The 11427-nt window shown below is 48.0% G+C and overlaps 1 protein-coding gene across 1 annotated transcript; it reads left to right on the top strand.

The window, feature by feature from the left end:
- Positions 1–5784: 5784 nt before the first annotated feature.
- TGME49_276810 (hypothetical protein) lies at positions 5785–11207 on the top strand (the record flags this gene model as incomplete). The annotated part of the gene is made up of 7 exons (XM_018781751.1): positions 5785–6203; positions 7245–7330; positions 7657–7845; positions 7992–8658; positions 9292–9333; positions 10153–10205; positions 10269–11207. 4 exons carry the CDS (start codon positions 5785–5787, stop codon positions 8036–8038), a joined length of 741 nt encoding a protein of 246 aa, XP_018635185.1. The 3' UTR covers positions 8039–8658; positions 9292–9333; positions 10153–10205; positions 10269–11207.
- Between the last annotated feature and the right edge of the window lie 220 nt (positions 11208–11427).

An 11427-nucleotide genomic window follows, 5' to 3' on the forward strand; every position in this document is an offset into this window, starting at 1 on the left:
TGCTGAAGTAAAACGCGGTTTGATTCGCCGAAGTAAGAGATTGGATTCACAGTCTGAATCGGTGCCTCCTGCATGTCCTCCTCGACTACGTGTGGCCTGTTGGCGTCGCCCGCGTCGCTACTGCGATCACAAAAAGTCGAGAGATGGGCAACCTGAAGAAAAGGGTTGTGGCGCCGAAGATGCAAAAAATGAAACCGCTTCGGTTTAGACGGTCACAATGCTGGAATGTTATTAGAAGCGGCATAACATTCATGGGGACGTAGCTGCTGTCCTCTTCTTCGTCGTTCCCATGTTGCCACGTTTTTTCTTCCATCATCCTCGATGACATGTTCTCATATGTTTTATAGTGGTCAAATAAGGAGCGAAAGTGACGGTGAGTGGTGAAGTGTATTGCTTCGTTGTTACCGTGGGAACAGTAAACAGGTGGACATGATATCTTCTACAGGTTCCCCAGTGACGTGCACGCACATATGTTGCAACGGGGAGGAGAAGTGCGAACTAGGATGGGTAAGCGAAGAACAGAAAATTGAGAGGCGTGTGCTGTAAGCGGTGTTGTATAATAAAAAACCATTTCCGTGGTGCCATTGTATTTCCGCCACATAGTGTCAAATATTGTAAACAAGTCACTTTATTCAGGCACTGGTTTTCTAGTTTCCAAACACTGCAGGAAGTTGCGAAAAAAAGCGGCCTAGTTGGCGGACATTATTTTCCTCGAAATATTTCGGGCAGATGTAAAACATAGATGCAAATGTATCGCTGGAGTGCGTGAAGACACGTCAAGTGGTGGCAAATGTGTGCAGCGGTGCATTGAGAGAAGAGGGACTCTGTCTAATTCTCTCGGCACCGACGTATGAAAGTGGTCCACAAATGAAAATTCCTTGTATCTTTGTAGTTCACTGTGTGCTCAGGATCATGCCAAAAGAGTTCACCAACGGTACTGGGAAGTGGGAGATCGCGTTGTGTCTGTGGGGAAAAGATTTGCTAACCCCATCGCCGTACAGACGTGCATGTCTCTCGCTGAACGTGATTGTCCCTGTATAACGTCAGTCACCTCTCATATAATCTGTACATGTCTCACTTAAGCGCGTCCACATCCGTCGGTATGTCGCCTATTTTCCGCAAAATCCGGCTAGTAAAAGAATTCACGGCCTTACCTGCACAGTGTGGCTATCATGTACTCCCTGATGGCGTGGCGTCTTTAAGCGGCTGCTTGCAGCGGCAATCCGCCTGACTACTTGTTTTCACTGTTGTGTGTTTACGTCTCGCAGCAAAACGTTGGATGTAGACACAGAAACTGTAGCAGGAACAACAGTGCAGCAAAAGACCCAAAGCAGTTCTAACAGGACAGCACCATGGAACGTCCAGGCTTCGGACCAATTGACCTGTGATATTCACTATATATTTTTTATGGACACAGGATCAGAGTTTAGGATGTTCAGTTTTGACATCACCTAGATCATGTGCCTAAGCGGAAAAGCCACATATCCTAGGGTTTTTTGGCTGGCATGTCTCAGTGGTTACTTCGATGTACGGGTCGGTCGGTTCAGGTCATCGTAATCCAAGTAGTTGAGCACAGGTGTCACCCTATTATGGTTAAAGTCTTATGTTTGCCTTGTACGCTGGGGGTGGGTGATGCACATATGGCGCTAATTTCCATATCCGCCACTCGGCTGAAAACGATTCAGCTCCAACGCAACAGAATGTGACTTTTGTATTTGTATAGAGAATGAATCGTTCTTGGCCAGTGTGTCAATCGGTATGAGTACATGACTGACAGCCATTATGAATGGGAGAGCGATTCGTATCCCCAGCAAGTCACGAATAATCATACTTCTCATTCAGTAGCTCTTAGATCCTGAATATTGTACAACCGATTGGAATGACGAGCTCCACGGACTTCAGCTCATCTGTTGGCACAGTGGCTACGACGGGAGAATTTAAATCATTGACAGCTCGTGCTGACCAAGAGGTTGAGACCAACTAGCTATCTGACAGAAGATGCGTTTTTTGGACAGCCGTGCGCATAGCAATAAGGAGGCGCGTTTTCCTTCGCATTCCTCCAAAATCTTGCTTTAAGTTCATGCTTGTATGAATTCCATGTGGTGGCGACAACGTATGATGGAAGCACACTCAATACGGCAAAGTGTGAATGCAATAACTCGATTCGTAGACAGTTCATGACTCACGGGAGTCAGCAATGACTTCCTGTCTCACGTTTTCGAACTGATAGGTTCTTGGTCAACGTGACACCACCAACAACTGCATCCCTTCAGATCATACCCACACGAGAGGACGGTCGAAGAGTTTGCCTAGCGGGTGATGGAGCAGCCTCTTACTAAGATATGCTCGGGGCAGGCATGTGATTCAGAGATTGGCTGCTCACGGTGAAATTAGGGGAATCCTCCTCACAGCAAAGACCACGCAACACAAAAGACAAAGCAGAAAAAAATATCCGATACAGCCCTCAGAGTGATCGATAAATAATCAAGAGACGGGAAACGATATAATTATCGCTGAAGCATTTAATATGGTACTCTGGGTAACAGCGAATCACATCTGCATTTTGGGAACTGTTGAACTGATCTTATGCCACCAGTGTATAACACGACACCGGAAACCTTTTTTTCGACTTTTGCCTCAAAACCCTTCATACCTACTCGAACACTGCTAGGCCATGGGCAGAGTTTACCAATGCACTATGACTTTCGTGTGTGCTCGTCAGTGCAGAGGTGCAGCCGGTAGGAAAAAAAGGAATTAGAAGTTAGTCCAATTATTTCTGACGCCGACGCTCTTAGGCGTGTAGCCACTCGGACACTTTCGCCGACAGCATTTTGGAACGCCGGTCATCAGGTCGCCGTAAACTGAATTACTCATCAGGACTGAGGAACCGGCGATATTAGCCGTCTGGGTACGTGTAACCCTATCCCATGCGAAAAAAACATATACATCCACTAAAGACGTTTTCTCCTGATCCCTTTTGCAGCCTTGGTACACCCAATAGGTGTTCTTCAACAGAAGGTGAAATAGTGGAGGATGACCGGTGTTTCTCATCCCTCTCAATATTATTTACAAGTGTCGCGTTCACGCATACTTACAGAACCCAAACCTTGATCGGAGTACAGTAGCAGAGCACGGTTTGAACAAGGAAAGGGCGACGGTACACAGATTGACGGGCACCAGCAATTGCTGGTACTGTATTCTCTGTAGTTCATCCTCCACCTAATATCTGACATATCGTATTACCACAGGACAATTTCCAACTCCAGTCAGGGTGTTTTCTACGTACAAAGGCATGGAGAATATCACCGCTAACTCCATTTTCCACTACGAGTGTCCAAGAGGTCTGCAGTCAGCGAAGAAGGTTGACTTCTTGTTGTATTTGTCCAAAATGTTGCGCTTCTCCCCTTTTCATCGATGACAGGAGCACTTAGTTTCCTGTTGGCCGCCTCAGCCAAGAAGGTCCACGTTGCGAAGAAATCGTCAGGCATGAGAGAAAAGAGAACTACTACAGTAGGGTAGTAAAGGGAAAGGCAGGAAGCAGCAGACGTGCACGATGATGAGGCCAGATGTAGCTGACGGAAGCACTCGACCCGGCCTTTCGTGAAGAAATAGTACTCAGTCCCGCCTCGCCTGTGCTCGTTCATTAAGGATACCCAGGGTTATTACTTGGAGCTTGCGATCGTCAGGAGCAAGAAAGAGAGGTCAGTAATAGATCCGGGAGTCTAGAGAAAGTTATCTGGGACCCGCGCACGAGAATCCATGAGTTGATGAAAGTCTTTTTTAACCGACAGTTTGTGATAAAATAGGTTGTTACATTCACGTGGGGTTTCCGCTTCAGCAGGATGATCCATCAGCTGTTCTACCTTGACTCGTATGCTCTTTTTAGGGGCAGAGCAGCTAAGACAGGAGAAAGGGAAAGATCCCGTCGAATATTTGATGAAGAACACATATTCCAACAAAACGCACCAGGGAAATATAGAAGCCTGCCAAATTCAGATCTGTCACTAAAACTCTAAAGAAAAAGGCGTCCGCATGATAACCGAAAAACCTTCGCACAACGAGGATTGCACTGGGTGAGAAGTCTGGACCATATCCGCGGCTTCCCTCAAAGCATCCTTTCGAGAGGTGTTGAGAGCAGTGTATATGCGCTCCCGTGTTGCAAAGCCTCCCGTAGGAACTGAAAAGTGATTTAAGCATTTACCCAGTCAGTGACGCTGGCGCGCTCGTCACAGCAAAGACACGATGGGAACCTACGCTTTGACATGTTCCGGATCACAATTGCAAATATAACAGCAGGCTGAAGAACCGTGAAGTGTCTGGCCGTCCCGAGCAAGCCAGTTCTTTGTCCTTTCAATCTTTCCCATCATGCCGTCGGTCACCGCGTGTGACGTATATCACCGTCGGTAGGGAAAAAAAGTGTAGTTGAGTTTACCTCCAATTTCATGCGGATGTGGAAGATGCGAGCTGCCGGGAAACTATTACAGCAAGGGCTATCCCCAAGTTATACTGTTTGCAACACTGAAAAATTCCTCTTTCGTTCGTCAGAATCAGTGCGATTGAGTGCCAGGTTCCCTTATGGTGGAACATGAATGATCATGAAAAGAGTGCCAGCGTTACATCAGAAACAGCTTCAAAGCACTTTCACTAGGAGTTACTGCACTAGAGTGGTGAGAATTGAAACGGCGCAGATTGTGGTCGCGATACCTTGACATATTCCACGAAAAAAAGGGGTCGTGTGAGCATGCAGGAACAAAGCTTGACAAACATACGTGTGATGTACTACCATGTCAATATGAAAACACACACAGACAGACCGTTATTCCCCTTTATATGCCTCACAGCTTGCCAAGATTTCCGACAAGTTATTTTTTTGGCCTCTAAATTTCATGTTGATTAGATGCGGTGCGTGTCGTCAACCATACAGTAATTCGTGGTTCATCTTTACAGAGTTGTACTCCATCCTTCGTTGCTGAAGGCGCAGGTGCATTCAGTGTCTTTTTTTTTCGGCAACTGTATTAGGCATCACGCGGCGTTACCAATAGCATGACGGAAAACAGTGAAAGAAAAAATGGAACAACTGCGTTCTTCAGCTCCGCTACACACTTTCAGGTTCTACAATGTCTCCTTATATGTGCACTCGTCATCCGCCATACTTTACAGCTCGGATTCTCATTGTGCCCTGGTACTGACAAGAAGACGACCACCGTGAATTTCCGCAAGGCAACGTGACTGGCAGAGCAGGGCAAAAGCTAAAGACACGCTTCAGTCGCTTCAGAAGAGTTCCTATCGCGGAGCGCAGAACAACTAGCAGCTTGCAACTGGGCCTGCACACACTGTCAGTGCACATGCTGATGGGTGCTCGACATCGCATGCAGAGCAGCACACCTGATGTGAAATGATTGACGACGATCATCCGAATGCTTTTCTTTCTAACTCGTGACACATTAAAATTTGGCATGTTCAGATGTTCCCAGCGTTTTCTCTTCTTTCACCTCATGTTTCTACGCCTCCCTGCATGTATGGAAAGCAATCGCTCTTTTTTCGTCCCCTCACGAGAACGTTGATGCTGTAATGGAAATTTCATCTGCATGTGTAACGGCTTCTTCACAGCTTGTTGAATAGAAACTTTTCTGCGATCCATATCGCCCGTGTCCATGGCCAGCATTCTTGTGAGCTCTTGTCAACGCCTGTGCCAACAGCTATTCACACACACGCGTGTCGTGCCCAGGCTCCAGATAGTCTTCTCTGGAATCCAGGTTCGATTCTATAGTTGACGTCTCTTTCATGCTCTTGGCAAGCGCAAGCATGATGCCTCCAAGCAATGTCTCTTGTTGTCCTGGACGAACGAGCAAGGACAGAACGGGAGCGACAGCTGTGTTCCACAACAAAAGCCCAAGGCGAGTGTCCCTGCAAGTCAACCACAAATTGCGTTATCATTACGCACGTCTTCTTCTTTTCCCATATGCTTTTATCCCCCTAGTAGTTCTCTTTTTTCTCATGTCTGACGACCTCTACGTAAGGAGGACGTCCGTGGCTGTGGCAGCCTCCCAGGAACTTAGAGCCACTGTCAATACTCAGGAAGGTGACAGCGCGACATTGGGACCGACCACATCGCGAAGAAGACAACCTCCTTCGTCAACTGTAGACATATTAGCCAATCTTCGTAAAAATAGGAAGTTAGCGGCGACATCCCTCATGGCTCTGTAAGTGGACTAAGTTTGTTGAGTCTTGAATCCACCTATTGATGGTATATACACACTCTTTCCTGTTGTCGATCCGGCGGCGCATGAATTTAAAGGAACAGGCTACCGCCGATGGCATGTGATCGTCGATATGATGCGCGGTCTATCACTTCTTCAATATATGCAGTGCTTACCTGGTCCGATGAAGGGACTGGCTTTGCGTATGTGTATATATGCGAGACTCGTAAAGTCTTTCGACGGAGGCACAAGCAACTGTGCTTTTCTACTGTTTCTTTCTGCGTAGAGAAGAGTAGCGAATGGGTTCATCGGTTGTGCAAGAATTACTGTAGGAAGATGGTGTGGCGGATGTTTATGTTCTATCTTATGGGAGACCGTACACCCTGATGAGTAATTCGAATGACGATGGCAGGCGGGGGGATGATTCAAAATGTTATCGGCGGCAACGCGAAGGAGACGCGTCTTTCCGGGAACGTCCCCGTTGCGAATACGTGTACTCCTCTTCCCTTATTGTCTCGTGTCGAATGCACATCTGCATCAATGGACACAAACACAAATTGCAGTGCTGCAATACTCTATGCTGAAGCATTGATGATGCAACGCCACAGACAAAACGTACAAGTAGTTGATTGTTGAAGGCATCCCGAGACATCTGTGCTCATCCCATGCTCTTTGTTGACTTTTTTCTACTAGTGGAACTGAACATATAGACGAGCCAATATGGCTCCGATTGCAGAAAGGGTCCGCTGTCTCCCAGAGTACCACTTACTAGTGCCAGTGTTGCCATGGCGACTGCTTCGGCCGTTACTGTTTTTCGGGTCGTTCCTGTGTAGATGTTACAGAGACACTGCCCTTCCTTGCTCTTTGCAGTTGTTGCATTGAATTTACCACTGCGGGGATTTTTTGAGTTCGATGCACACGCAGAAACGGGGACCCACTGTATCACGTGTGTCCCGCGAGCATACCTGAGAAATGAAGAGCTACACCACCGACTGCGCACACATATAAGGTGCCGTATCTTCGTCTGTTGGTGTCACTGCGCAGGGCTGCAGCCGGCGCTGTTGTTGTCACCTTACTGACTATGAGACAACACACAACGAGGAGAAGAGTGAAGTTACTGCGCGCTGCCCGTAAGTCATCGAAATGCCTTTGGATGTTTTTCCAGACGCCTCTGCACAGTGCAGGAGGAGACAGTCAGATGGGTGTATCAATGACTTTTCCAGCGTTGGGTGTGAAGGATCTTGCGGAATCGACTGTCAACGACTTTTGTCAACTTTCGAGTGGTCACGTTGCCCCTCTGCTCTCGACAGGGACGTACGTCGCATCACGGGAAGGGGTGTATGTCGTCTGGTTGAGTTGGTGGTTCTGCGCATACACATAGAGAGTCAGATCAAGTGCTTTCAGAACACTTTAACTCTCTCTGAACCTTACTCAAGCTGGGAGTTGCTATCTGTAGGTCGCGCACCACTATCCAACTCTCCTAGAGATGAAGCAGATGCGGGGAACGGATTCCGTAATCAACACATGGAAACAACGCAGCGTGTAGAAACTGGTCACAACATGGGACTTGAATTATTCGAGCAAGGAACAGTTCCAGTACTGAAGCTGCGATCCGATGACGTATCGTTTCGTAACCAGAAGACAGGTAAGTCGAAGGCCTTGACCAGTACCGGTAGCTCGAACGGTACTGCCGTCGCTTTTTTTTCCTGACTGGGAAGGGTAAGAGAGACAAAACCGTGACTGCCGAGTGGTTGGGGGGGGGTCGCTTGCACTTTGTGGTGGTTTCGGCAGACGCTGAAGTTCTGGGTCCAACATATCAGAGTTCAGATGCAAAATAATTCTACGGAGCGGAGAATACTAGGTACCAGCTGGGTTCGCAGCTGAGTCTAACTCCAGAGAGGAGTTCTTCTCATCAGGAGGCTGTGGTTGGCAGGTGAATAACAGGGATGGGGAGTACTGAGGACTTGAATTGAGTTGAACAAATCTGATGTAGGCAGATCCACCTTAAACATCAAGTTCGATCTTGTGCCACAGGCAAGGCGACACCAGATGCAAAGTTGAGACGAAACAGTTTATTCAGTGTGGCTGATTTGTTGCTGTGACCCTTGACCGACCCTTCGTGTTGCTGAAGTGAAAAGGCAGAAAGATCACGTGCGTCTGCGTGGCTGTAATACGGTTACCTGGTATTTTCCGCATGGGTCGGAGACGTCGATACAACGAGCCATATTTGTCAACTTGCGCCTCTGAAGTGAAGAAGGGAACCGGTTTTTATCGGAAAGGTGGAAGAGGTCAACCCGTTTTGCGTCCCCTTTCGGATGTTCCCTGCCGCATTTCCAATTATGTCAGCTGACCAGCAACCCCCTAAAGGCGTTGCACCAAGCTCCCTTCAAATTTGTTGAGTAACATTCTTTGATCTCTGTGAATTCAGGCACCCGGCGCAGAGCTAGCAAGAGATGACGTGAGTACCTCCGGCATACTGTTGCTGCTAGTGATTATTTAAGTTTGCCGGGAGCGCACTGGGGTGTTAATCCAGATGCAGCATTGCCACACGACAAGAGAGGATAGTGAAAAATGTGGAGAATAAATCTGTCAGTTGCTGCGCCTCAAATGCTCGGATCCATGGTTGAGAGTGACGACGCAGGTGAATGCCTCTGATATTTCAGCGACCGTCCATGTAGCATTGTTAGAAGTTTTGGGGAGGCTGTTATTCTGACGGAAGGTTCTTGACGCTCTGACGAAGATCGTGAACTGTGGTGCCTTGGGGTGTTTTTTCGCTTTTTGGACCAGAAGAAGCATTCCCACACTTTTGCTTGTTGTTGTGACACTCGTGTATTTAGTTTTTTCTTCATCTGTCGTGGTGAGTCGTTGTTACGTTCACATATGGGCTGCAACAACACATCACGTCAGGCGGCCCCACAAGGTGGAGTGAATTAGAACGTCGTTGGCGATGGAAAAAGCTGACCTCTGCTTTATCGATACGAATATTACCTTCGGCATTCGGTGTTCCATAAATTGGTGAGCAACTCAAGCAGTGCCAGGCTGCGCACTCCTCAAAATTGTTGTCGGTCTGCCTGTCTCCTGTGGTTCGCAGGTGTTTTTTGGACTGGGGGCCCTTGCTGCCTTTGGACTGCTCGTAAGCTTTCCTACTGGCTGCTACAGATTCGTCTCTAGTCAGAGTACAGCTAGGAAAGTGCGTCCACAGACTTTCGTCATTCGTTGCCCCTGGATTCAATCAATACCTTGTTGGATGGCCTCCTTGGTGCTCTTATATTGCTGCGTCCCAGGTCGTACGTTCCTTACGACACATGAAAGCACTTTCGCGGCAACTACAGAGCCTCTGTAGAGACTATCCGGAGCATTGACCCGCGCCCGCGGCGGCGTTTGACTCATTTGCATTTCAGATTTAGCCTTTTGATGTTGCTTTAGTACCTTAGCACAGTAAGCGTTAATGTAGGTTGAGATGGATCTTTTGGGCGCAGTTTTGGGAATATATCAAGAAAAGAGGAGCCTTCACCCACCAGGATGTGAGGCTAACAGGAAACGGGCAAATCCCATTCTGAACACTGTGCGTCTGTAGCATGACCAGCCGAATCCGATTCACATTACAAAACAATGCGCGTTGGAAGGAGGCTTCGAGCATCTGGCGAAGCTCGATTTGTCGTTACCCGTCCCTTGCACTGCTGGGGTAATCTTGACAAGCGACAAATTCGTGGAATGCAAATTGCGGCGTGCGGCAATTGTGCCTAGAGTGCATGTCGATAACACACTGTTCACTTCTCCACCACATGAAATGAAGTTATCAGTCTACAGCGAAGCTGAATCACTTTACAGGCGCGGTTCACCAGCCTTTCAGGAAGGGGAAACGGAGGCAAAATTCTTTTGGGGTTGGCAGCGTTGACACTCATGTGGGAAAAAGCGGGTCTGAAGGAGGTGCTGCTCGTTTCGTTATCAGGAGCGGTATCATCACTACTGAGTGCGAGGACTGGGTGTCGGCGGCTGCAGCCAGTGAGAAACCTTCTGTCTTTGCTTCTTGGAGGTGCCCGTTCCTCTGCGCACATATGTGCTTAGATGTGCCTACAAGAGAGCGGCAGAGTTGTGCGAGTCCGGTCTCGAAGAAGACTCCGTTGCAACGGGAAAAGTGTAACATTGTAGAGGATGCCGAACACAGGCATGACTGTGTCTGTCTTTTCTGTCTGTAGTTTCGCAGCTCAAACGCATACAGATCAGACACTGGCAGTTATCTGGAGCGTAATGACGGATCCAGTGGGAAATAGTCGCGTTGGCACTTGTCTTCGAGCAGGATTGGCGTTACACAGGCGTTTTCACTGGCTTCAGATTTGTGATCCAGAATGATTTCCGTTGCTTCAGTGTTACAGTCGCTTTTTGGTACCACAAACGCGAATTTCAAATTACAAATCGGTAAGGGGGTGTAGTTGGTTTGTCTCTGAGGAAAGAACGCCTTTAGTCGTTCGAATGGACGCAAATATGTGGGCTTTCTGGAACTGTTGAAATTAATTAACGGGTGACATGCTGTCGTGACGCGTGGAAAAGTGGTGTGGCTGTTTATATTGAAGGCATTGATGAGAATGGCCTGAGACTCTACATGTTTATTGAGGTTTTCTGTGGAGGTGGGTGTTCGGAGGCAGGGTGTGTGCTAGCCCGTATAACGACTGCTTTCCATCGCGAAAGGGGATGGAGGCCAGGGGAAGGGTTGTGAACACAGAAGACAGAGTGAATGCTGATTCCCTAAGCCAGTGATGATTGTTCAACCCAAGGGTGATATGATGCAGTCGAATGAGATGTCTGCTTTCCAATTGTCTCCTCGCGCAGCGAGTGAGTGCCCATATACTGGTTACAATGTTGTTTAGCATCTCGTTGCTTAAGCTCGCAGTGTGACTATGTGTGCCTAAGTGTGCGTTACCGTGAGTGGATATCTGGCAGGTCAAGGATCTGAATCTTGGCTCAGGCAGCGAGTCTGATTTGTGAAGAAGAATATTGTGACACGCAAAAGCAGGACGTCCCATACTGGCAAGCACCCTGGTTTCCGGTAATGATTCACTCTTCGTTCACAGCACGTCTAGACATGTCGGTAGGCTTCGTCGGTGGCCTCCGAGTGACAGGGTGATAAATCACGCATGTGGAGCTGCGGCGTTAACGACAGTGAACAGAAGAAGATGAGAAGGTTGAAGCGCAGCTCAGAAACAAAACGACTTACGGTGCTTTCTGT

Source organism: Toxoplasma gondii, chromosome XII, assembly GCF_000006565.2.
Source record: "Toxoplasma gondii ME49 chromosome XII, whole genome shotgun sequence".
Taxonomy (NCBI): domain Eukaryota; phylum Apicomplexa; class Conoidasida; order Eucoccidiorida; family Sarcocystidae; genus Toxoplasma; species Toxoplasma gondii.